At 43.6% G+C, this 21,711-nt stretch overlaps 1 protein-coding gene across 1 annotated transcript; it reads right to left on the minus strand.

The window, feature by feature from the left end:
• Positions 1-2,005: 2,005 nt before the first annotated feature.
• HSF2 (heat shock transcription factor 2) lies at positions 2,006-20,431 on the minus strand. Its single transcript, XM_059831515.1, has 13 exons — positions 20,297-20,431; positions 16,451-16,559; positions 16,118-16,245; positions 15,179-15,303; positions 12,778-12,853; positions 9,108-9,169; positions 8,910-8,994; positions 7,876-8,045; positions 6,323-6,592; positions 5,648-5,753; positions 3,987-4,040; positions 3,309-3,393; positions 2,006-2,920 (listed from the first exon to the last, which is right to left on the minus strand). The coding sequence occupies exons 1-13, from the start codon at positions 20,429-20,431 to the stop codon at positions 2,631-2,633; spliced, it is 1,695 nt and encodes a 564-aa protein (XP_059687498.1). The 3' UTR covers positions 2,006-2,630.
• Between the last annotated feature and the right edge of the window lie 1,280 nt (positions 20,432-21,711).

Genomic DNA, 21,711 nt, shown 5'->3' on the forward strand with positions numbered 1-21,711 from the left:
ACTGACCTTTTCAGGTGCTGAGGGCAGCAGTATCTTCAGCACAGACATAAAATGGGGAAACTTGCACCTGAAGCTGCAGAGGAGCTGATGTCCTCCTTGGTGTGCTTGGGTCTGATGTGTCCTGTTGCCAACAGGAGGACAGGCACCTGGGGGAAAGCCATCTTGGTATCAGATGCTCAGAAGCATGTTTTTAAGGCACCTGTTTACAAAGTGCATCTATGTATTATTTTTTTAAAGTAGTTTAAATGGGATAGCTGTGCTGTAACTTATTGCTGTTTTGTGTGCCACTTTCTTTCTTGGCTAAGCTACAATCACGAAGTTTGCAAGGAGCAGAGTGGTGAAAATTGTAAGCCCTTTAGAGGGATTTTTGAGTATTGTGCTTAAAACGGAAGTGGAGGAAAAGGAGCACTGAAATTACAGTAACTAAAGGAGGCTTGCATTAACTGAGGCTTCAACAAAAGTGTTTCTTAACATATTCTGGGGCTTTAAATTTTTGAAATCTTTTAATGTATTAGGTATTTTGCTTGTTGTCCATTGCCAGAGAGGGACTTGAGCCTAGGTCTAAATCTAGGTGTGAGGTAAGACGTGAATCTGTTTAATACGGTATAGTTCCTGCGCAGTTAGGAAATCTTAAATGCTTTTGTGCTTGCTGCTTTGTAACTGAAGTATGTAAGCTGCATTGTTTCTCTCTGTTACTTGCTACAACTTGAGACTAGAGCAGCCTGACTGGGAAGTGACCCTAGAGCCTTCAGCAGATGTCATGCTGATCTGTTACCATGGTGTTTATACTGTTACTTCCTGTTGCTAATTAATTCTCTAAGCTTGTATTTTAATTCTGCACCTAAACACTGACATTTACTGCAGAAGTCTGATGTGTCAGTCAAACTTGAGAAGATAATGGAAGGATTAGTAAAAGCTTGTAATAATTTGGAATATGTTGTTACCTTATTAATAAATAAATTTGGATGAAGATGTTCAATGACTTATGATGTCTTGTACTACTATCAACTGTGGATAGCTTAGGGTTTTATATTGTATTCTTATCTTCTGTTCCTGGTGTGTTTTATAGCACTTGTCATCTGAAAAGTAACTGCTGACAGTGCTGCAAAGTGTACCTGTGAGGCAGTTAGTTCCTGGCTCTGTGGGAGATCACATGTATCCCCCTGCGTGAAGTTTTCTGACAGTTCTCTCTGTGCCCTTTGCATCCACCTCTCTGAAAACACAAACATGCTTCACTTGTAACTGCACTCCTACTTCATCAACTGCTGCTGCATTGTATTGCACCTGTGCTTGTTAAGTTTGAGGTAAAACACCTGAACGCAGTTTTAATACAGCAGTTCCTGAGCCCTGTAACAAATCACTACACACAGCTGGCCCTGTCTATGGATTCAGCTCCTTCTACAAGTGGCTAGATGACTATTTAAAAAAAAAAAAAAGGAAATTCTGAGTGCAGTGCCAGAGGTGTAGAAGGTGTTTTTCCTGTTCCATGTATGAAGTTACTAAAATCCAGTTTCTCCCTTCACTGGAACATCTTGCACACTGGAGCTTCTGAAAACTCCTTATGAAAACTTCTATCTCCAGTTACAGTTTAATTTACTGTTTATATTATCAGGGCAAGATGATTTAGTTAAAGGTGTCAACTGCACCTTCATGTAGTGTTGTCATAACCCTGCTGGCATGCAGCTGTGTAATGCAACTACAGTAAGTTCACCTAAATAAACATGGAAGACTTCGGTAAAAGCAACAATGGAAACACCTTTTGAGCAGGTGGCAGAAAAGCTACAGGGCTGTGCCACAGCTTTCAGTAAGAAAACAAGGGAGAAAACATTATTTTGTGTAGTACTAAACATAGTTTTCTGCATTAGCCACTTGCTTTGGAAGCTTTTTTATAAACCTTGATGTTCAGAGATAATGAAACTATTTTCCAGTAAATGTGCATAGAAGCAGACCTCACTGCACAGCTACTGAGGCAGGAAAAGCATACAGAGACAACTCGTAACAAGTATCACACTTAAGTAACATTTATTTTATCAGAGTAGATGGTCCAAGTTAAAAGTACTCATGCAGTCGAGGGGCCTGGTGGCTGTTAAGAACTTTTCCCCAGTTTGTCCACTGAAGTGAAAGTAAGGCAGAACCAAGATTTAGCAAGGTACAGGCACTTTGTTCCCAGTTCAAGCAGGGAAAAAAAAAGCCTACATCAGGTCCTGGTCCCCCCCACCCCAAAAAAGCCTCGTGTTTGTTAAACAAAATGTTGTAAAAAATAGAAAAAAAAACCAAGATACAGAAAGTCAGTGCTCCCTAGCCATACACTACTAGTTATGTCCTCATATGTCAGACCAGAAGTATAAGAAACCGTAAATCAAAGCTTACTATTAACATGTGTTCAGTTATCTGGGATATTTAGTGATATGTGTAATACCAAGTATTTGACAGCAGTACAGTAACAGTCTGACTTGGTATTGCCAACCGTGTCATTAAACAATTGCTTGTAGGCAGTAACATAGGAAAGGTATTTTAGATTCCACGTTACCTGGTTACATAAAACAGTGATTTACAAAAAACTCATATACCAAACAATATTCTAAATAAATAGTTCATCTTCATGACTATATACAAGAGTCCCCCTTACATTAGTTATCCAAGAACGGCATGTCTGTGTCCATGGGTGCTGGGGCAAGTTCACATAGATAGAACAGTGTGGCTTCGCTCGCTTCTGCCTCTGTCAGCGGCTCCAGCCGCACCAGTTTGCTCTGGGTAGGCTCAGGATCCAGGCTGCTCTCCAGGAGCTCCTCCACTTCCAGGGGTTTGTCAGCAGAGGAAGGAGTTGCAGCTGCGGAGCTCCCGCTCTCAATGGTGGAGCCTGGGTTCCCATCGAGGAATGCAAGGAGTGGAAACGCAGTATACTGTATGAGCTGCTTATCTAAGGGGAAAAAAATTCCCAAAACATTATCAGTTCACATGCCTTTCTACCTGCAGAAGTAAAAACCAAAATCCAACTCACAGAATTTATTTAAAAAATAATTAATAAAAAACATTATAGGTGTTTGTTTTAAATGAGTGATTAAAGAGTTGTTACATTCATGCGTAACGTTATTTGTTCAGAGTCTCCTGCAAAAACATCAGTTTCCCTGTACCCGGTGTGGTGCCAAAAACATTGAAAAGCAAATACTGTAAGTAAGTATTTTGTTTTGGTTATTTGCTTATCAGCATGACACAAAACCAGACAAAGAGCAAATAACTGAGATGATGGGTTTTAGAACAATGCTTGTTCAGTTGTTAAACTGTTTCAACAAAATGCTATTACTAACCTGATTTGGGCTTAGAAACTTGTGTTTCCTGTGAAGCCGCTGGACCACCGTTATTCTTGGTAGTTTCTATTCCCTTTGACTCCATCTGGAAATGAAAGCAAAACCTTAAACACGTGCTCAAAGCCTTTTCCAATGCCGCTAGAACACAGCTGACCAACGATTAAAAAAAAATTTTTATTTGCAGTGTTATCAGTTACCCATACTAATAGACCTCGGCTGAAAAAACATGAAATGGAAGCACAGGCTTACTCAAGCAAGAACCAAAACTAATGCCCATAAATGAACAGGACACATTCAGAGAGCTTGATCTTCGCTCTACTGCTTATTCTTGTGTTTCTTTTCCCACCAGACAATACAGATGAAACCATTCTGACAAAGCGTGTACCATGTTTGCAAGTACTAAAATCTTAGAGGATACAAAAGTCAAGAGACTGGTACAATGTACAGGTATTGGCCTCAAGGTAATAGGTGTTCTGAGGGACATCAGTGTGCTTTTTCCTTTTCTGTTAAAACCTAACAAACAGGATGAATTCAGCTGCAGCCTTCCTATTCTTATGGAAGTCTTCAAAGCCAGAGCATGAAAAAAGTGCTATTATACCAGTAAAGAAAACAGTAAAGGATGAATGAAGTCTGCATCTCTCACTACTGTGTACATTGAGCAATGGATTTAAGACTTACTTTGGTATTAGTGATATGATCTGTGGGATTCATCTGCACGGAGCTTGTAAAAAGCTGAATAAGACAAAACACATCAAGTTTTAGGTATCTCGATGTTGCTATTAAGAATACAAGAACATCACATCTGCATGTGTGAGAATAATCCCTGTACTCAATGTTTTCACCCTCTATCACGATTAAGAGTTTATTTACAGGCAGTTACCGCTTTCACAAAGAAAACCTAGCTTTGGAGCATAATGGTTTGGAATTCCGTGAACCTGTCACAAAGGAAACAACTACATTACGTCTAACTTAGAATAACATGGTTTGCTGCAGTCTTAAAATACCGACGCCTTCTTAATGTTGTTGCATGGAGAATTCTATGTACAGTAAGGAAGAACACAACCTGATCAAGTCTGCAACTGACACCAAACTGGAAGGAGTCATCAATACGTGGGAGAGCAGAGCTGCTGTTAAGAGGGTTCTCAGCAAGGTGGAAGAGGGGCCAACAGGCACTCCATCATGTTCAACAGCGAAACGCATTTAGGACACGATAATCTCATGCACTGGCCCAGGTTAGGTAACAAATGGACAGGGAGCAGCTCCTCAGCAAGGGGACCTGGGAGTCGTGGTAGACAACACCCTACCATGAGCCAACAGCACAGCCTTGCTGCAGGGAGGCATGCTCTGCTACAGGTGAAACATAGCCAGGAGGTCACTGGAAGCAATTACTTCTCTCTGCCCAGCACTGAGGCCACTCGTGGAAGAGTGTCCAGTTTTACGCCTCCCAGTACAAGAGTTTTCAAACTAGAGGGCATCCGGCAGGCCACAGATGTTTGGGGGCTTATGACATACAAAAGGCTGAAGGAGCTTGGCTAATCTTGTCTGGAGAGGGCAGACAAGGGAGGATAACTGCACTCTTTCACTGCTTCTAAAGAGGTGTTAGAGAGAAGACAAACTCCACAGAGGTGGACAAAGTACAAGAGGCAAGAGCTACAAGCTGTGGCAGGGAAAATTGTGACTGACATGAAGGAAATTCTTCACAAAGAAGAATCAAGCACTGGAACAGGCACCCGAGAGGCTGTGGAATCTCCCATCTTTAGAGATTTCAGAATTTGAGTCAACAAGGTCCTGAGCAACATGATCCAACTTTCAAGCTGGCCCTGCTTTGAGCAAGTGGGCTGGACTAGATGACATGCACAGGTCCCTTCCAACCTAGACCATGCTACTCCACCTAAATCTGAAGAGAAATTGAAAACACATACATACTCCTAAGAAATAACCTGAAATGGCAGAGAAACTTGTAAAATAAATGCTGAGAGCCTTTTCAACCCCAGTTCATTGAGAAGACCACAGATGATGTGCTGGGCTATTTCAAAGCAAGAGTATTAATCTAATTTGTGTCTGAGTTCATGTAGCAACAAATACAAGCATTATTTCGTTAAGAAAGCCATTCTCCAATCAAAAACTTAAGCATTCACTTGAACAGTGGTGTAGCACTGAGAATTATACCAGTGCCCAGAAACATATTCACAAATATTTTTAACTTTGCTTTTTTAAAGGGAGAAAGGCAAAAAAATTTAAATCTGTTGTGTTTTAAATCTGTTTTAAACAGTAACAACCCACACAAGTATTTCCTGTAGCGTATTACCAAAATACTTAAAATAACCAGTGAAAATTACATCAACCAGGAGATCTGGATCTATGCTGAACTGTCGTCCTGATAACATAGCCTGGAAGTCCTCTAAACTGCAGTCGATACTGTCAAGATAATCCAGTAGTTCAACTCTAGAAGACAAACAATATTTTATTGCTGTATCCCTTAACAAAAGGAAGAGAAATCCACAATTAACCTTTACACAGATGTACTACAAGCATCTAAAAATCTTCACCAGAACTAGAATGAACTACATCTTTCTTTAGAAACAATCTCTGGAAAAAATGAAAACTTTCAGCCTCTTTAGACAAGAACCCAAGTAAAGCAGACAGGTGGTCCGAAACAGATACCTCATCAACATAACACTATGACATGACATTAGCAGAGATGTGATTCTTGCATCCAGGTAGCTCTAATGAGTCCCATCCACCTGCAAGAGCTACGCAGATAAATCCTGACAGTTTAAACAACAATATCCACAACATTACACTGTCAGATCATGCACCCCAACTCGCTTCACAATGAAAATCAGAGGTCCCATCTTAAAATACTTAAAATAGAAGGATCTTTAGAAGCTGGCTAGAATAAAGGTAACCTATGAAGTTCTCAATAGAAAGTACTATTCAGTTCTTTTTACTTCAGTCAAACAATCAGTTCTAATACTTGGGGGAAAAAAAAAAAAAAAGACCAGGCTACTCACTTTCCAAGAAGATTTATGTTCTGTGAAATTACTCCATTCTCATTGAGTATAGAATCCATCATTGAGACCGGATCTTCTGCAGTTAAAGTTGACTGGTTATTCAGCTGTACAGCACTTGACATGAGTGGGCTTGTACTGTCACTGGCAGGGCTGAGGGGATCACTAGCTGCGACAGCAACTGATTCTGTGCTTTTATCCCCTTGAATTACAGGGACATACTCTTCTTCGTTATCGTCTTCCACAATTACAATATCAGGAGAATGACTACAGCTGTAATATGAGACAAATGAATTAAATTTAAATTGGTACTATTCCACAGGTTTAGTTACTTCTCATTTTAGTCAAGCTACTATAAGGAAATAAACTTTCTTACTGCTTTTTAATATGAAACACAGCAAGATACTCTAAATATCTATTTTCCACTGATATGGTGCTGTAATGCTCAGGGCAATTAATGCAGCTCAACTAGCAGATGCTGTTGTGCTAGACCACAGTAACAACTACTAAAAAGATACAGGAACACTCATATTTTTTGCATTAGAACAACTATAAGCTCACATATAAAGTATGTACAAAGTGGACCAAAGCATATGAGGCCATCAAACTAGACAGACATTATATATTTTGCATCTTCCATGTTGAACAGAATCAACTCTGGGGCATCCATAACATAAAGGACCTCAGTCAACAGTGTTGCAGTTAATTAACCTCATTACGTGTACCAGGAAGGCAACCTAAAAACCAAGAGTCTCAAATCATTTGCTTTCATCCATATTCTGGTTTTCTTAACCCTTAAGTAGCTGTTAGTTGTGTTGCCTCTCTATCACAGCCTTATCTTCATGAAGCTTTTCTATCAGAGAACGCATTCCCAGACATCAGCTGAAAAAGAACAATGGTACTAGTTCAAGTGTAAGCTAGAAATATCTAAGTTTTACACCTTGAGGCACAATACAGGCTCTATTAATGTAATGCAACTCAGGAAGAGAGTCGCATCTCAATCCCCGGACCAAGTTTCAACTGCTCATAGCTGAAAGATGAACTACTTCTATAGTTCTAAGTACAGACAGGAAGAAGCACAGTCACAAAACACTTGGGACTGAAAAAAAACCCCTGCAATTAACTGGCTTAATAAAGTTCAAAGACCACACAAACACTTGATAAACAGCACATGCAAATTATTCTCCATAAAAATCTGTAAAAACAAGGGAAGTAATTCCTGGCTGTATTGATAACCAAAAGTAAGAAGGCATCACTTCCTCTGTCTTTGGACAAGTAGTATATTTAACAAGAGTGCAATAATACCGATTGCTTCTGACCAGTTTCTATCCTCTGCATATTAAAACTCCAACAGCCAATTAACTATTTGGAACAAATTCAGAGGTCAATAAATCAGAACTTAGTGTGAATTGACAGATGAAGCTTCTAGACGTGCAGGAGTACTGAACAATTTTGACCACTTCATTAAAAAAAAAATTATCTAAGACATCAGAATTATTGCATATTATACAACACTGAAAGCCAATTATCTATATAGACTTCTATAGGTTTCTTACTTGGAAGAATCTGAAGTGGTATCTTCATTTGCTTCTGGTGTAATGGGAAGATTTTCTTCATCACCCATGGGATTTTCTTCATCACCCACATCCTCAGTAACATCATAAATAATTATGTCATCTGAAATCTGTTCCCTTTGTTTTAAGCCCTCATTTCTGTTGATAGGTACCTGAGAATTATTGTAAAAAGAGTCAGGGGACAGGACAATGAACTTCAGCATCCTCACAGTTATCATTGTATGTTACAATGCTTCAATTCTAAAGAGGTGTAAGAGCTTTCCTACATCTGGGAGATTACAAGATGTTTGTATACATCTACATTTATTAGAAAAAAAACATACAAATAAATTAACAAGCTGGAGAATAGCAGCTACAGAAAAAAATGTTTGGCAAATACTACAGACATAGAAATAAAAATATACTAGCACTGTCAGCAAAAGCAACAAAAATGCTGAGACAACAGGACTACACAAGAACGAAAAACATTAAAACAGCGACTGCCGTTTAAATAGTAGTTACAAAGCTATTCATTCTAGTACCACACTACAGCACTCATTCTAATGATTTCCCCACCAACCGTTATTTGGACAGCAGAAAATAACTTTCAGCGGCATGACGTATGCAAATGGCACAGCAACCTGACATGATTTTGCTGAGCTGGATGCTGCCTTGCAGAGCAACACACTGGATCCTTGTCCCTGTAAGGGGCTAGAGGCACCTAACTCCCAGAGGTAACAATACAACATACATATGCTATATCTAAGAGCACTATTATTAAAAGCAAACTGTGCTCAGGAGGATCACATCAAGCTGTATTTAATACACAGGTAACCGGCTTATACATGCTTATATTGAAAAGTGAATGGTCACTATAAACACACTTGGCTTCTGAAGGAAACACAACATGGCGTATCACTTCTAAAAGTTGATAGCTCTCAGTACACAGCAATGTTTTTTTCCCCCCGTAAGACAAACTGCTTGATCTGTCTGCCTCCCTTCATCATAACGAAGAGTATGCATAAAAGAAAACTTACATGGTGGTTACTGTCAGCTGGTTCTTTCACAATTTGTTGAAATACATTCGACTTTGTAGGTCCATTAGTGTTTAGAAGTAGAGGCCTAAATCAGAAAGAGTAAAGGAAGAAAGCCACCTCAAAACTAGTTCTTTGGTTTTAGTCAACAAAACATGTCAGTATATTGACTGGACAGCAAATTTTCAAGACCATATTTACCTCTTGCGTTTTAGGCTCACTAGTTGGTTATTCTGCACCAAGGTAACAATAAATTGTACAATCTATAAGGAAAAAAACACTATTGTTAGTCACTCTACTCTGTAATTGTTTCTCTCGGAGTACCAAGATACCTTATAGCAGAAGACTTTAATAATAAAATCTATACATAAACAGCAGAACACTTATTTTGTGTAGTAACTCTCATACAGAACTGTTCAGAAAAGTTAAAAATTGTGGTAGACTAGAAAAAACTGCTGGTAATATCTAAAAAGAATAGAGTTATTCAGTTGTCTGAGAAAGGCTTTTCACATACCAGGCAATGAGAGCAGACTTTTACACTACATCATACAGTACACAGAAAAAAATTCAGTTACTCAAACAATTAGAACTCTAACAAGCAATGACAGAAGGAACACAGGGATGTTGACTGTATACATAATCTGTATCTGTAAATACTGACGCTGGTCAAAGGCATTTTTGACAGATCCAGAAAAAATGACATGTACGCTTAACAGTATTCGTCAGCTGCCTTTCCTTTTGAAATGTTAGACTTTCTTCCCTTCTATTTTAAATTTAAGGATTAAATGTATGTACCTGGCCTGAACAAACTGGAAAAAAAATAATCAGTAAGAGTCTCTGCTACAAAGCTGCTTTCCATTTTGCGTTTTCTGAAATATAAAAAAACCCCTCAAACCAGCCCTGTAAACTCTTTGCATTTACATCAGTTTTGGTAGATCATAAATCTAACTCTTAAACTAAGCTAAGCCAACATACTGTCGGTGCCGGGGAAAATTATGGAGAGGTTCATCTTGAGGGCGCTCACAGGGCACGTGCAGGACAACCAAGGGATCAGGCCCAGCCAGCACGGGTTCATGAAAGGCAGGTCTTGCTTGACCAACCTGATCTCCTTCTATGACCAGGTGACCCGCCTAGTGGGTGAGGGAAAGGCTGTGGATGTTGTCTGCCTGGACTTTAGTAAAGCCTTCGACACTGTCTCCCACAGTATTCTCCTGGAGAAGCTGGCGACTCGTGGCTCAGACAGGTGCACTCTTCGCTGGGTTAAAAACCAGCTGGACGGCCGAGCCCAGAGAGTTGTGGTGAATGGAGTGAAATCCAGCTGGCGGCCGGTCACAAGCGGAGTCCCCCAGGGCTCAGTTTTGGGGCCGGTCTTGTTTAATATATTTATCCATGATCTGGATGAGGGGATTGAGTGCTCCCTCAGCAAGTCTGCAGATGACACCAAGTTGGGTGGGAGTGTAGATCTGCTCGAGGGTTGGAAGGCTCTGCAGAGGGATCTGGACAGGCTGGATCCATGGGCCGAGGCCAATTGGATGAGGTTCAACAAGGCCAAGTGCCCAGTCCTGCGCTTTGTTTGCAACAACCCCATGGAACGCTACAGGCTTGGGGACGAGTGGCTGGAAAGCTGCCTGGTGGAAAAGGACCTGGGGGTGCTGGTTGACAGCCAGCTGAGTATGAGCCACAGTGTGCCCAGGTGGCCAAGAAGGCCAACGGCATCCTGGCCTGTATCAGAAATAGTGTGGCCAGCAGGAGCAGGGAGGTGATCGTGCCCCTGTACCCGGCGCTGGTGAGGCCGCACCTCGAATCCTGTGTTCAGTTCTGGGCCCCTCACTACAAGAAAGACATTGAGGTGCTGGAGCATATCCAGAGAAGGGTGACAAAGCCGGTGAGGGGTCTGGAGCACAAGTCTTATGAGGAGTGGCTGAGGGAACTGGGGTTGTTCAGTCTGCAGAAGAGGAGGCTGAGGCGAGACCTTATCGCTCTCTGCAATTACTTGAAAGGGGGTTGCAGAGAGGTGGGTGCTGGTCTCTTCTCCCAAGTGACAAGTGATAGGACAAGAGGAAACAGCCTCAAGTTGCACCAGGGGAGGTTTAGGCTGGATACTAGGAAAAATTTCTTTACTGAGAGTGGTGAAGCACTGGAATAGATTGCCCAGGGAGGTGGTGGAGTCACCATCACTGGAGGCGTTCAAGGAACATCGTGGACGTGGCATTGCCAGGACATGGTTTAGTGGGCATGGTGGTGTTGGGTTGATGGTTGGACTTGATGTTCTTACAGGTCTTTTCCAACCTTAGTGATTCTGTGGTTCAATAATCTATTCTGCTGATAACTTCAGAAATATACAGTCAGTGTGGGTCAGTTAAGTGGGACAGTAGTGAATTTCCAGTACAGAACTCTAACTCTTGCAGTGAGAAAGAGTTTATCCTGAGATCATCCAACACAGAATATTAGTCATTCGATTCCTGAAGTAATAAAAAATGGATGGACCATTTTAAGGGTACCTTAAAGAATGATGTTCTTGAACCTCTTTCTTTGAAAATGTTTACAAGTTTGGCCTTATCTTCTGCTTATGTTTGTTTCACATATGTATTGGGTTTGTGTGGCAACGTTTTGGTAGCGGGGGGGCTACAAGGGTGGCTTCTGTGAGAAACTGCTAGAAACTTCCCCTATGTCCGACAGAGCCAATGCCAGCTGGCTCCAAGACAGACCTGCCACTGGCTAAGGCCAAGCTAATCAGCAACAGTGGTAGCGCCTCTGTGATAACATATTTAAGAAGGGGGGAAAAACTGGGAAATGGCAGCCGGAGAAGGGAGGAGTGAGAATATGTGAGAGAAACAACTCTGCAGACACCAAGGTCAGTGAAGAAGGAGGGGGAGGAGGTGCTCCAGGCGCCGGAGCAGAGATGCCCCTGCAGCCCGTGGTGAAGACCATGGTGAGGCAGGCTGTACCCCTGCAGTCCATGGAGGTCCACGGTGGAGCAGATATCCACCTGCAGCCTATGGAGGACCCCATCCAGGAGCAGGCAGATGCCTGAAGGAGGCTGTGACCCTGTCGGAAGCCCGTGCTGGAGCAGGCTCCTGGCAGGACCTCTGGACTCATGGAGAGAGGAGCCCACGCTGGAGCAGGTTTGCTGGCAGGACTTGTGACCCCGCGGGGGACCCACGCTGGAGCAGTCTGTTCCTGAAGGACTGCACCCCGTGGAAAGGACCCATGCTGGAGCAGTTCGTGAAGAACTGCAGCCCGTGGGAAGGGCCCACGTTGGAGAAGTTTGCGGAGAACTGTCTCCCGTGGGAGGGACCCCACGCTGGAGCAGAGGAAGAGTGTGAGGAGGAAGGAGTGGCAGAAACGACGTGTGATGAACTGACCGCAACCCCCATTCCCCGTGTCCCTGCGCTGCTCGGGGGGCAGAGGTAGAGAAAATCAGGAGTGAAGTTGTGCCCGGGAAGAAGGGAGGGGTGGGGGGAAGGTGTTTTTAAGATTTGGGTTTATTTCTCATTATCCTACTCTGATTTTGATTGGTAATAAATTAAACTAATTTCCCCAAGTCAAGTGTGTTTTGCCTATGATGGTAATTGGTGAGTGATCTCCCTATGTCCTTGTCTCGACCTACGAGCCTTTTCTCATATTTTCTCTCTCCTGTCCAGCTGAGGAAGGGGAGTGACTGAGCGGCTGTGTGGTGATTAGTTGCCGGTTGGGACTAAACCACGACAACAAAGATTTGTTCACCATACACCACCCTGTTGTTTTTTCTATTAAAAAGACATTTCACACGCTACAAAAAAAAGAGTGAGGGCAAAGTAAGGCAACATGCGGCACAGTATTCCTAGTTCAGAAGCACTCATTCACATACGACACTTGAATGAAGCCTTACCTTCCGAATAACTTGCTGTTGTTGCAAGTGTTTTGCTCTCAGTTCCGCTACTTCCCTCCAAAGGGATTCATTCTCCCTGTTTGAAAAGGATAATGTAAAAGTCAAACTAAAACTAAATTTTAAAATATTTACACTAATAATTTCTGTTAAAGATTAGTTGGCTTCATTAAAGCTCTCTGAAACGTGTTTTTAGATTGGGGGACGGGGGGGAAGTCACACAGTTGGCAGCCTTGGCAAATAATTACAAAATGGAGACTCAAACACAGCAAATAGCCTGCAGAGATTTTCCAGCTCCCTTAAAAAAAAAAAAAATCCCAAATTTGGCAATACTTATTACACATACATTCAGCATTTAAAAATGAACTCTCTTGTTTCCTTTCCCATAACGAAGTACCTTCTCCTCTTCCTTCTAGTAATTAAATCCTAAGAAATTAAATAAAAATAAAATCAAGCATACAACTGGTTTCTGGCAGCAGGAAAGGACCAAACAGCATATGAATGTAGTTTCCTCTCACCACTAAAAAACAGAGTTCTTCATCTGTATCAAGCCTGTTTGTCCTCCCTCACACACCTCTTGCTAGGTGCAAGCCACCTGTCAGCAACAGTACATCCACCTTGAAACCATCTTTACAGAACAAGCTCTCAAGTCACACATGCAGCTGTAGGTCATCCTAACAATTGCCTCTATGAGCTCCAGTAAAGGAGCATGTTAGGTGCTAAAAAATAATAGGAGCACAGAGGAGATGGCAGTTTTCACGAAACACTGCCGTTTGACAAACCTTGATTGTTCCAGTACTCACAGGAGTCCAGTTACTGAGAGAGTATAAAAACTGCTGTAAAGTAGCCCTTGCTATCGTATCCATGAACCTCGTTGTTTCCAACAGCATAAAGCATATTAAGATAACGAATACCGAAAGCTTCAATGAATAAGGAAAGACAACATACCATCCTCCTCTCTTTTGCAGTTTAGTTTTCAACACAGATGCCGGCCAAAAAAAGAGGAAAATCTCTCCACTGATGTTTGGATTTTTTAGGAAACCTTAAGCTAAGTTTTTGGAAACACCTGTTTATATGCATTGTGATGAAGCTTATTACTCACTCCTCAAACTGCTCCCATGTCCAACATACAATTTAAGACTACAGTTCCATCACAAATTTAACAACTGAGGTCAGGGATTCTGAACTTCCTCAATTTCTCACCAGCTTTATTAACATGTTTTGTAGGACTAGGTCTTCTGATTTAGCTCCAGTTTCTACCTCAATCATTTTAAACTCATGGGACAACAATACGGATGTCAAAGACCAACCGTTCTATCTTCTCATCTTTACAGACTGTCAGGCTGTTAGCAATGGGATGTCATTTCAGACAAAGTCAGCCCTGCTCTGGGCAGGGGTTTGGACCTGATGGCCTTCTGAGGTTCCTTCCAACCCAAATTAGTCTATGATTTGAACAAGGTGAATATGAACATTTTTACTCTAGACTGGCGAGATTCTAAAAAAGACTCTTCCTAGACAAAGTAAGTTTGTCTCCAAATATTCTACCACTCAAGTAATTAGAACTGAAGACCAGAAATGACAGCATTTACTTCTTAAAACTTGAGCTAATCAGTGACCTCTGCCACAAGAGGTACACAATCATTTACATTCCCAAATTAACATAAGTTAAGGAGTCCTGAGATAGAGTTACTGTTGAGGTGCTGTGACTTACAGTGCATGAGCTTATTTATGCTCATATATCCTGTCTGTATCTACATACTCTTAAGTAATTTGTGACACACATCTCTCTCATTATTGAGAATAAATCGTAATTACTGAACAGGTAATAATGCAATTCAAAAAATACTCTTATTTACATTTAGATTTTAGATTCTGTACCTCTGTCGCAGAGGTAACTAATGAATTCCAAATTAGATTTCTAAACAGATTTTCTTAGGCATTAATTCTTCTGCAATTTTTAGCAGTGGGGGAATGAAGACAGGAGAATAAAAAGCAACGAGCAAAGACATTAATTGTAGTAAGAAAGCATTCTAAGCAATTTGCACAAACCAAACTCTGCCTCAAACTAAACACAGTAACTACTTCAAACTTGAAGATGTAAATCAGCATACTTCATGCTAAGAACTGAGTTGAATATTCAGCCTCAGCAGCATTATGGAACTATTATTAAAGGCGTTATTTAATTGCCCACTACTAGACAGTTCTTCAAATGCCAACATTGCCTATTACTTTTAGCCATATCAGAATATTTGATTTTTAATGCAATTCTTTTATTGAAATTTATTTTCCTAAAGCGATATTTAAAGTTAGGCAATAAGAAATGGACCTAATTTTAGGCCTTTGTCTGATATCTGTTATCAGAATTACTCCATTTTAGGGATCAGTTGCTGATGGAGCAACTTACCTCTTCAAAGCAGACAATCGAGATTCAATAGTCTCTTGTTTAATTTGCACCTTTTGGGCACTACTTATTATTTTGGAGAGATCTTCTTGACGTATCTTGTTTTCTTCGGGTCTTGAAGAAGAAACCTTTAAAAGATTAGAATCCAGAAACAACACTTTCCTTTACTTGTTGTTAACTATTACTTCCTTTTGGTGATCAAGCATATTTTCTTCTAGTGTCGATAAACTATGCATTTAAGTTAATAATAAACCAAGCATCAAATTAAAAAATATAGAAACACACAGAAATGTCCTCTAACAGCTGTCACCACGTTAGCTTTAGTTGTTACAAACATTTGTGTACAGATTCTTCAGGCATTCTCCTTAGTGCTCTACTTCATCATATCTGCTTCACAATAACACAATGTTAGTAAGTACATCCCTCTCACCACAGTATAACTAGCCATATTTCATTTTGATATCGATATTCAACTGACTCACAAGAACAGCAGAGCACATTTCAGAATCACATTTAGCAGCGTAAGAAAGATGTTTATAGGTTCGCCCCCTGTTCTCTTTGGTGGAAATTTTAATGCTTACAGTAGCTTTGTTCTGAAACAAGCTACATAAACAAGCAGATTGTTATATTACTACAGTAAAGTCAAAGCATACTCTGCACTTCTAATATCCATTTGCAAAATGTTGTATTTGCATAACTCGCTCATTTTTGCCACCTGTGAAACTTACTGTAGTGACAGTAAAGCAGGTTAGATAAAGGACCCTAATCAAATCCCCCAAAATATCTTTAAACAAGTCAAAATATATATAAAAGCAGCGCAGTTTCCTTCCTCAAACTCCAAACTTATTCGCACTTGCAATCCTGCAGTTAAACTTCACATGAACTTTGCTATTCATTCACACTCACTAGTACAGGTTTTCCACATACTGAGTTTTCACTAACCTTCCTTTTAATGTGTTCCAACAAGTCCTCCCGGCCCTGCTTAAAATACGGGTGCTGAAACTCTACTGGACCATCTCGCTCCAGTTTGACAATCCCAGAATCAACATGGACAACTTTACGGAAGCCATCTTTAAGAAAAGAAAAAAAAACCCTCTCAAAACCCACATTAAGAAATTCAAACTATGCTTTTCCAACTATCCCAGTATCAGTTTTGAGGATGAGACAATATCCTAGCTGCAGAGAACACAGGGCCACTGCTCAAAGGAAATTGTCTGTAACTAAACATGTACAGGACCTAGAACTATGCTAGAAAGCAAAACCCCGATAACTTACACATGTTTAACTGTCTGACAAAGCTTGCCATGTTGTTGTGCTTGAAGTACTTGGGAAGAATCTCTTTCGCGAATCTCTGTTCATCCAACACCAAGAAACTCTGGCCATTCTAAAATGAGAGAGACACATTAAGCTACTTAAAAACCGTTGTAGAAAACATGCTGGGCTTTTAGAATTAATCACCAGATAGGAATGTTTCCTTTGTGCATGCAGTATGTAACTGATCTGCTTGCCTACAATTTTCCACAACAAAAAGTGTACAAACCCTGCAGTTGCAAAGCAACAGAGTATTATCAATTTACATCGCTATCCGTATCTGAAAGAAAACATCTCTATTGTTACTCACTGCTTCCTCAAGAAATAAATTGTTTACCAACAATTACCACAGTTTCACTACAGGACAATACTATCAGTTTTGTATGTAGCTTCAAAGTAGTGGGAAGGAATCTAACAAAGACACCGTGCAAGGGGGAAAAACCAACAACTGGCTGACAGTCCCTTCTGCTTTCCAGTATAAAAGCATGATTAGTTTGATAAAACTTGTAGAGCAGATGGAACTGCCAAAGAGCTGAGGGTGTGCGCTGGGTTTTGGAGTTACCAAAAAGGTAACCACCCAAGGCAATATCCCATTCCTCCTGGGATGCCAACTGTGAGGGAGGAGTGATCTTTTATTTCATCCACAGGCTTTGACTAAAATAGAAGGCTCAGCTCTTTGTTCTTCAGTGACTATGCTCCATTAACTAAAGGACAAATAATTGGCAGAATCCAAATTAGCTGCTTCAAAATGGTTTAGGTTTTGCTTGTACATCCACAGTACTCTCGCCCTGTATTTAATGAAAAGCCTAACATCTTCAACAGCTGTCAACACTGATACTGCATCTTCTTAGAAGCCCTTCAGTTCAACTAGTCACATGTGTTTTTTACTCCCAAATGCCAGCAGTTCCATGATTCCAAGAAGCTTGAAGAACCAGCCATGAGACCCTGTGAAGATCCTTGCCCAAGAGCTTGTTTCTGACAAACCAGCAAGGATTGTCAGAAACCAGATTTATAAATGGCTCGCCACTGGATGAGTTACCAAGCTTAGGGCTGAGAGGAAGGTAGGAAGATGAAAACTTCCCAGTAATGCCTTCCTACCTCCTGCTGAGAATCTGTCAGTGGAAGGGAAAGGGGAAGCAAAGGAAAGGGCAGGAACAGATCATTTTAGCCAATGCATTAATGAAACTCACCAGCTGAAGGTACTCAAACAAGCAGCACTACAGTGACCTGTGACGCCAACAGACAGCTTTCATGTGGCACCTCAACATTGTTGTCGCTTTGACATTGTTCAGGCCTAGCACAGAAAAATCTGGGAAACACATCTACTAGTTCTTGTTGCCCTGACAGTCATTTACAGCAAAGCTGTACAGATGTTAAGGCCTGACTTGAACTCACTGAAGCATTACCACATTGCTAAATACAGTTTTCAAGTCCTAGTGTTACTGACTGCAGCATACAGCATTCTTCCAAGTACTTCATTTGGTACTCCTTGTACGTGTTTCCACAAACACATACCCGTGGTTTCACCGAGATATGTGTGCAGGGAGATAAAATTTGGCCGTTCGGTTTCAGATGGCATTTATCCTTACAGTGTAAGGATATGGATTTGTATAGGAGGAAGGTGAAATACTGTAGTAACTGTACTCTTCCTCCCATGTTACACTTGGTACACTTTCTGTACCCCGTAATATTGACATAGCATATTTTTAAAAAGATCTCATCACTTGTGTACCAAGTGATCCCAACACCTTCCCCCACACAAGAACTGCTGGATGCTGATAACATGAACAGTGATTAGTGGATCTTCCTTCCACAAACAGCCTTGCAGAATCTCAGTTAGTCTTTATTTTTAATTAAGAAAATAATACAAGGATACCTAATAATAGCCATGGTGTGCTTACTTGAGATAAACACAAGCAATGAATTTGGAAAGTCTCCATTAAAAGCGTAAGGTAGCAAAAATGGCACTTCTTAAGCTAGACAACATCTGTACCTTCATATAGCCTTTAGCATCTCTATTCCAAAAAAAAAAAAAAAAAAAGGAAAAAAAATAGAAGGAAAAGCTGCCATAATCTACCGAGCCTACCTGCTTCCTTCTTCAGGAAGTTTTGGCTGAAGTTACTGGTAACTCATTATCAGTAAAATGTTTAAGATGACATTTCATCACTGCTTGAGCATTTAAAATAAATTTGGCTGAGAGCTGCCATCTCAACACAACTTGAAGATGTTGATACAGTTTGAGAACAGGATTTTTAAAATATAAATTATTTTAAAAACATCTAAGATATAGAGAAAAATGAAGTTGTTATTAAAAAAACCTGCTTAGCATTTATCTCAAGAGTTAACGATGCTTACTGCAGCAAACTTGCCAGACCTTCATTAGACTGAAGAAGGTGGTAAATTCCTGCCTTCCAATATTTTAAGATACATATAAACTTTGTACTCTGATAATGCTTCTTTATTATTCACTAAAACAGCCTGCATTTGAATATAAAGGATTCAAGACGAAAGGACCGCCAACTCAGGTTTTCCTTTTTTTTTAAAAACAATCAAAGTAGACGTATATCCACACAGTCACTGTACACGTTTGACCTGCCATTGGCAGGAAGGGGTCTTCAGTTACTGAAATAAACGGAGGCAGATCAACACTTGTGTCCCCCCGTCACTACTGACGGGCACCCAGTTTGACTTTCTCCAGAGAGATGTCCGTGATCCATCCGCCCCACGCCGCTCCCCAGCACACCTGTCCTTGCACACGACCGGGGTGTATGGGGGGGTGTGCCCGCTCCAGCAGGTGGGCACGAAACCCGGTAAGACGCCACCGAGCGCAACAGTTGTCGGCCCCACGTGGCCGCCCGTCCGCCAATGAGCGCGGGCCGCTCCCAGCCGGCCCGAGCCCCAACGCCCCTGCGGGCGGCACAGCGCGGCGCGGCGGCCGCCGACCCCGACCAGCCCCGCGGTAAACGCCGCTCGATCCGGATCGGGGGACTAGCGGTCCTGTCTGTTCCGCGTACAGGAGACGCAACCCCCCGATTTCCCCATCTTCTTTTACCCCGCAGCAGGCCGCTGTCACGCAGCCCCCGGCTCACGGCACGGCTCACCGCAGGCGGCCCCTGTTATTTACGAACTCGCTAACCCGCGGTGGAAGATCCCACCGCAGCTCCGCGTTTCTCGTACTGCGGCTTAATAAAAACGGCGTGTCAGTGCATCGCAACACCCGACCGCTCTCGGACCCCTGCCCCCCCCTCCAAGCTCAAGGGGGCCCGCCGACCGCCTCCCGGGGAACCCCCCCAGCCCGCTCAGTCGGGGCCGGCTGTTTGCCCGGCCCTCCCCCGCTGGCAGCCCGGGAGCGGCAGGGGACGCGTCCCCCCGGCGGGCACCGCCGCTCACACTCCGCAGGTACCCGCAGCCGGAGACGAGGCAGCGGTTGAGGGCCGGCGCGGCGAACCGGCCTCTCCCCAGGAGCCCCGCCAGGGCCGGGAGAGCTACGGCGGCTCGGCCGTAGGGCGGGCAGGGGGGACGCTCCCCCCGGTCGGCTGAGGGGAGCCCGACCAAGCCAAGCGGGCGTGCCCAGTTCTACCGCCCTCCCAACGCGCGCCGAGGCCCGCGGCTCCCCGCCCGCCCCGACGCCGCGGGCCCCGCGGAAGACCAGCCACCCGCCCGGCCCTCCCCTAGCAGGCCCCGGGTGCCCGCCGGGCGCAGGAGGGGCTGCCCGGGGCCGCCGGAGAAAGGGGGGGGGGAAGCTCCCGCCGTCCCGAGCACGCGGGCGGGGGCGGGGCGGCCAAGCGCCGCGGCTGGCGCGCGCCGCACCTGGCTCCAGGTGATGAGCTGGTTGCTGGGGGCCTCGCCCACCAGCGCCCACAGCTTGCTGAGGAAGGCCGGGACCCCCGCGCTGGCGGAGGGCGGCGGCTGGGGCTGGGGGTGCTGCGGCTGCTGCTGCTTCATTGTCGCCCGCGAGCCTCCGCCGTCTGGCCGGGGGAGGGGCGCAGGGGGGAGGAGAACCAGACCGGCCTTCCCCCGCCCCTCCCCGCCAGCGCCTGCGCACCGGGCGGCCCCCGCATGCGCAGCTGCCCGCCGCACGTGCGCGTGCGTGCCGGCCCGCCGCCTCCCCCCTGCGCTTTACATAACGGCCCCACGTGCGCCGCCCTCACGTGTCACAACAGCGCGGGCCCGGCCGGTCGCCCGGCAGGGGCGGTAAGTGGAGAGGGAGGCCGGAGGCGGATGGGTCCCGCCCATGCAGCTGTGGAGGGGCCAGGACCAATGGGGACGCGTCCCTCCCCTGGGGGGGGTGGGGCCACGCCGTGGGCTGGGCGCCCGTTCCCGCCGGGGCACCGGGCTCGTGGGAGAGGGTGAGGAACAGCTGAGCGAGATGCCGAGGAGGGCGGAGACCTCTCAATCTCCAGACGCGAGGGAGGGGCTTTCCTCTGTCTTCGCGGAGGTCACACAGGACAGAGCAGGCGACCGTAATGGCCGGTACTGGGCACCTCAGTGTCCCCCATAGCAGATGCTAAGGTGTCCCTCCATTTCCCCCCTCCCCCGCACTACACAGGACAGGATTATCACGTACTATATACCACGTGTTAATATCGGCTGTATAAAATATTAAGGACAGTATTGCTTCCTTAGGGGGTCCCTCAGTTGAAGAAAGATTATGGGATCCCTTCCCTTCAGAAAATATCAAACATGGAGTGGAGATGGAGGCGGTGTCTAGAGGTGAAGCACCGCCAAACACAAAGCCACATCACCATCCCCTTCAACCCACTGCAGGTGTAGCTGGAGACACCACATCTATCATCCTCAAGCTTCTCATGGTTGTAGTAATAAAACAAAAACAACAAAAAAATACATCTGACTTCCAAGTCTTCAGGTTCCTCAGTTCGATGACATTCTCAATTACAGTAAGTACAAAATTGTTCCGTTTTTTCAAAGCCAGTTGAAACAGTCGCTTCTGCTGCCGGTTGCCTCTCAGCAGTCTGCTCTCGCCTGTGACCGGGATCCAGGGAGGGCAGCAGAACAGGTTGGCAAGGTCTCAGCAGCAACGTACCAGTGCAGAGAATGTGCCTTTTTAAAGACTACCTAATCCTATGGTTTCAGAAAGGTCAAGTAGAAAGGTTAAGAAACAGCTAGTAAGCTGAGAAATATGGGCACACACAGCATGGTAATTCATTATATATGTGATCGAAGAAAACATCTAATAATATGAGCATATGCACAACAGAAACATC

The sequence above is a fragment of the Gavia stellata genome, chromosome 2 (assembly GCF_030936135.1).
Source record: "Gavia stellata isolate bGavSte3 chromosome 2, bGavSte3.hap2, whole genome shotgun sequence".
Lineage (NCBI taxonomy): Eukaryota > Metazoa > Chordata > Aves > Gaviiformes > Gaviidae > Gavia > Gavia stellata.

Bases quoted from the DNA above. Each gene is read 5' to 3' on its own strand.
- HSF2 (XM_059831515.1), bottom strand. From the start codon at position 20,431: ATGAAGCAGCAGCAGCCGCAGCACCCCCAGCCCCAGCCGCCGCCCTCC. The intron at 12,854-15,178 runs GTAAGTTGCTCC...CTTTTCAAACAG, and splicing joins CGATTGTCTGCTTTGAAGAG to GGAGAATGAATCCCTTTGGA. The intron at 2,921-3,308 runs GTTAGTAATAGC...TTTTCCCCTTAG, and splicing joins AGTTTCTAAGCCCAAATCAG to ATAAGCAGCTCATACAGTAT.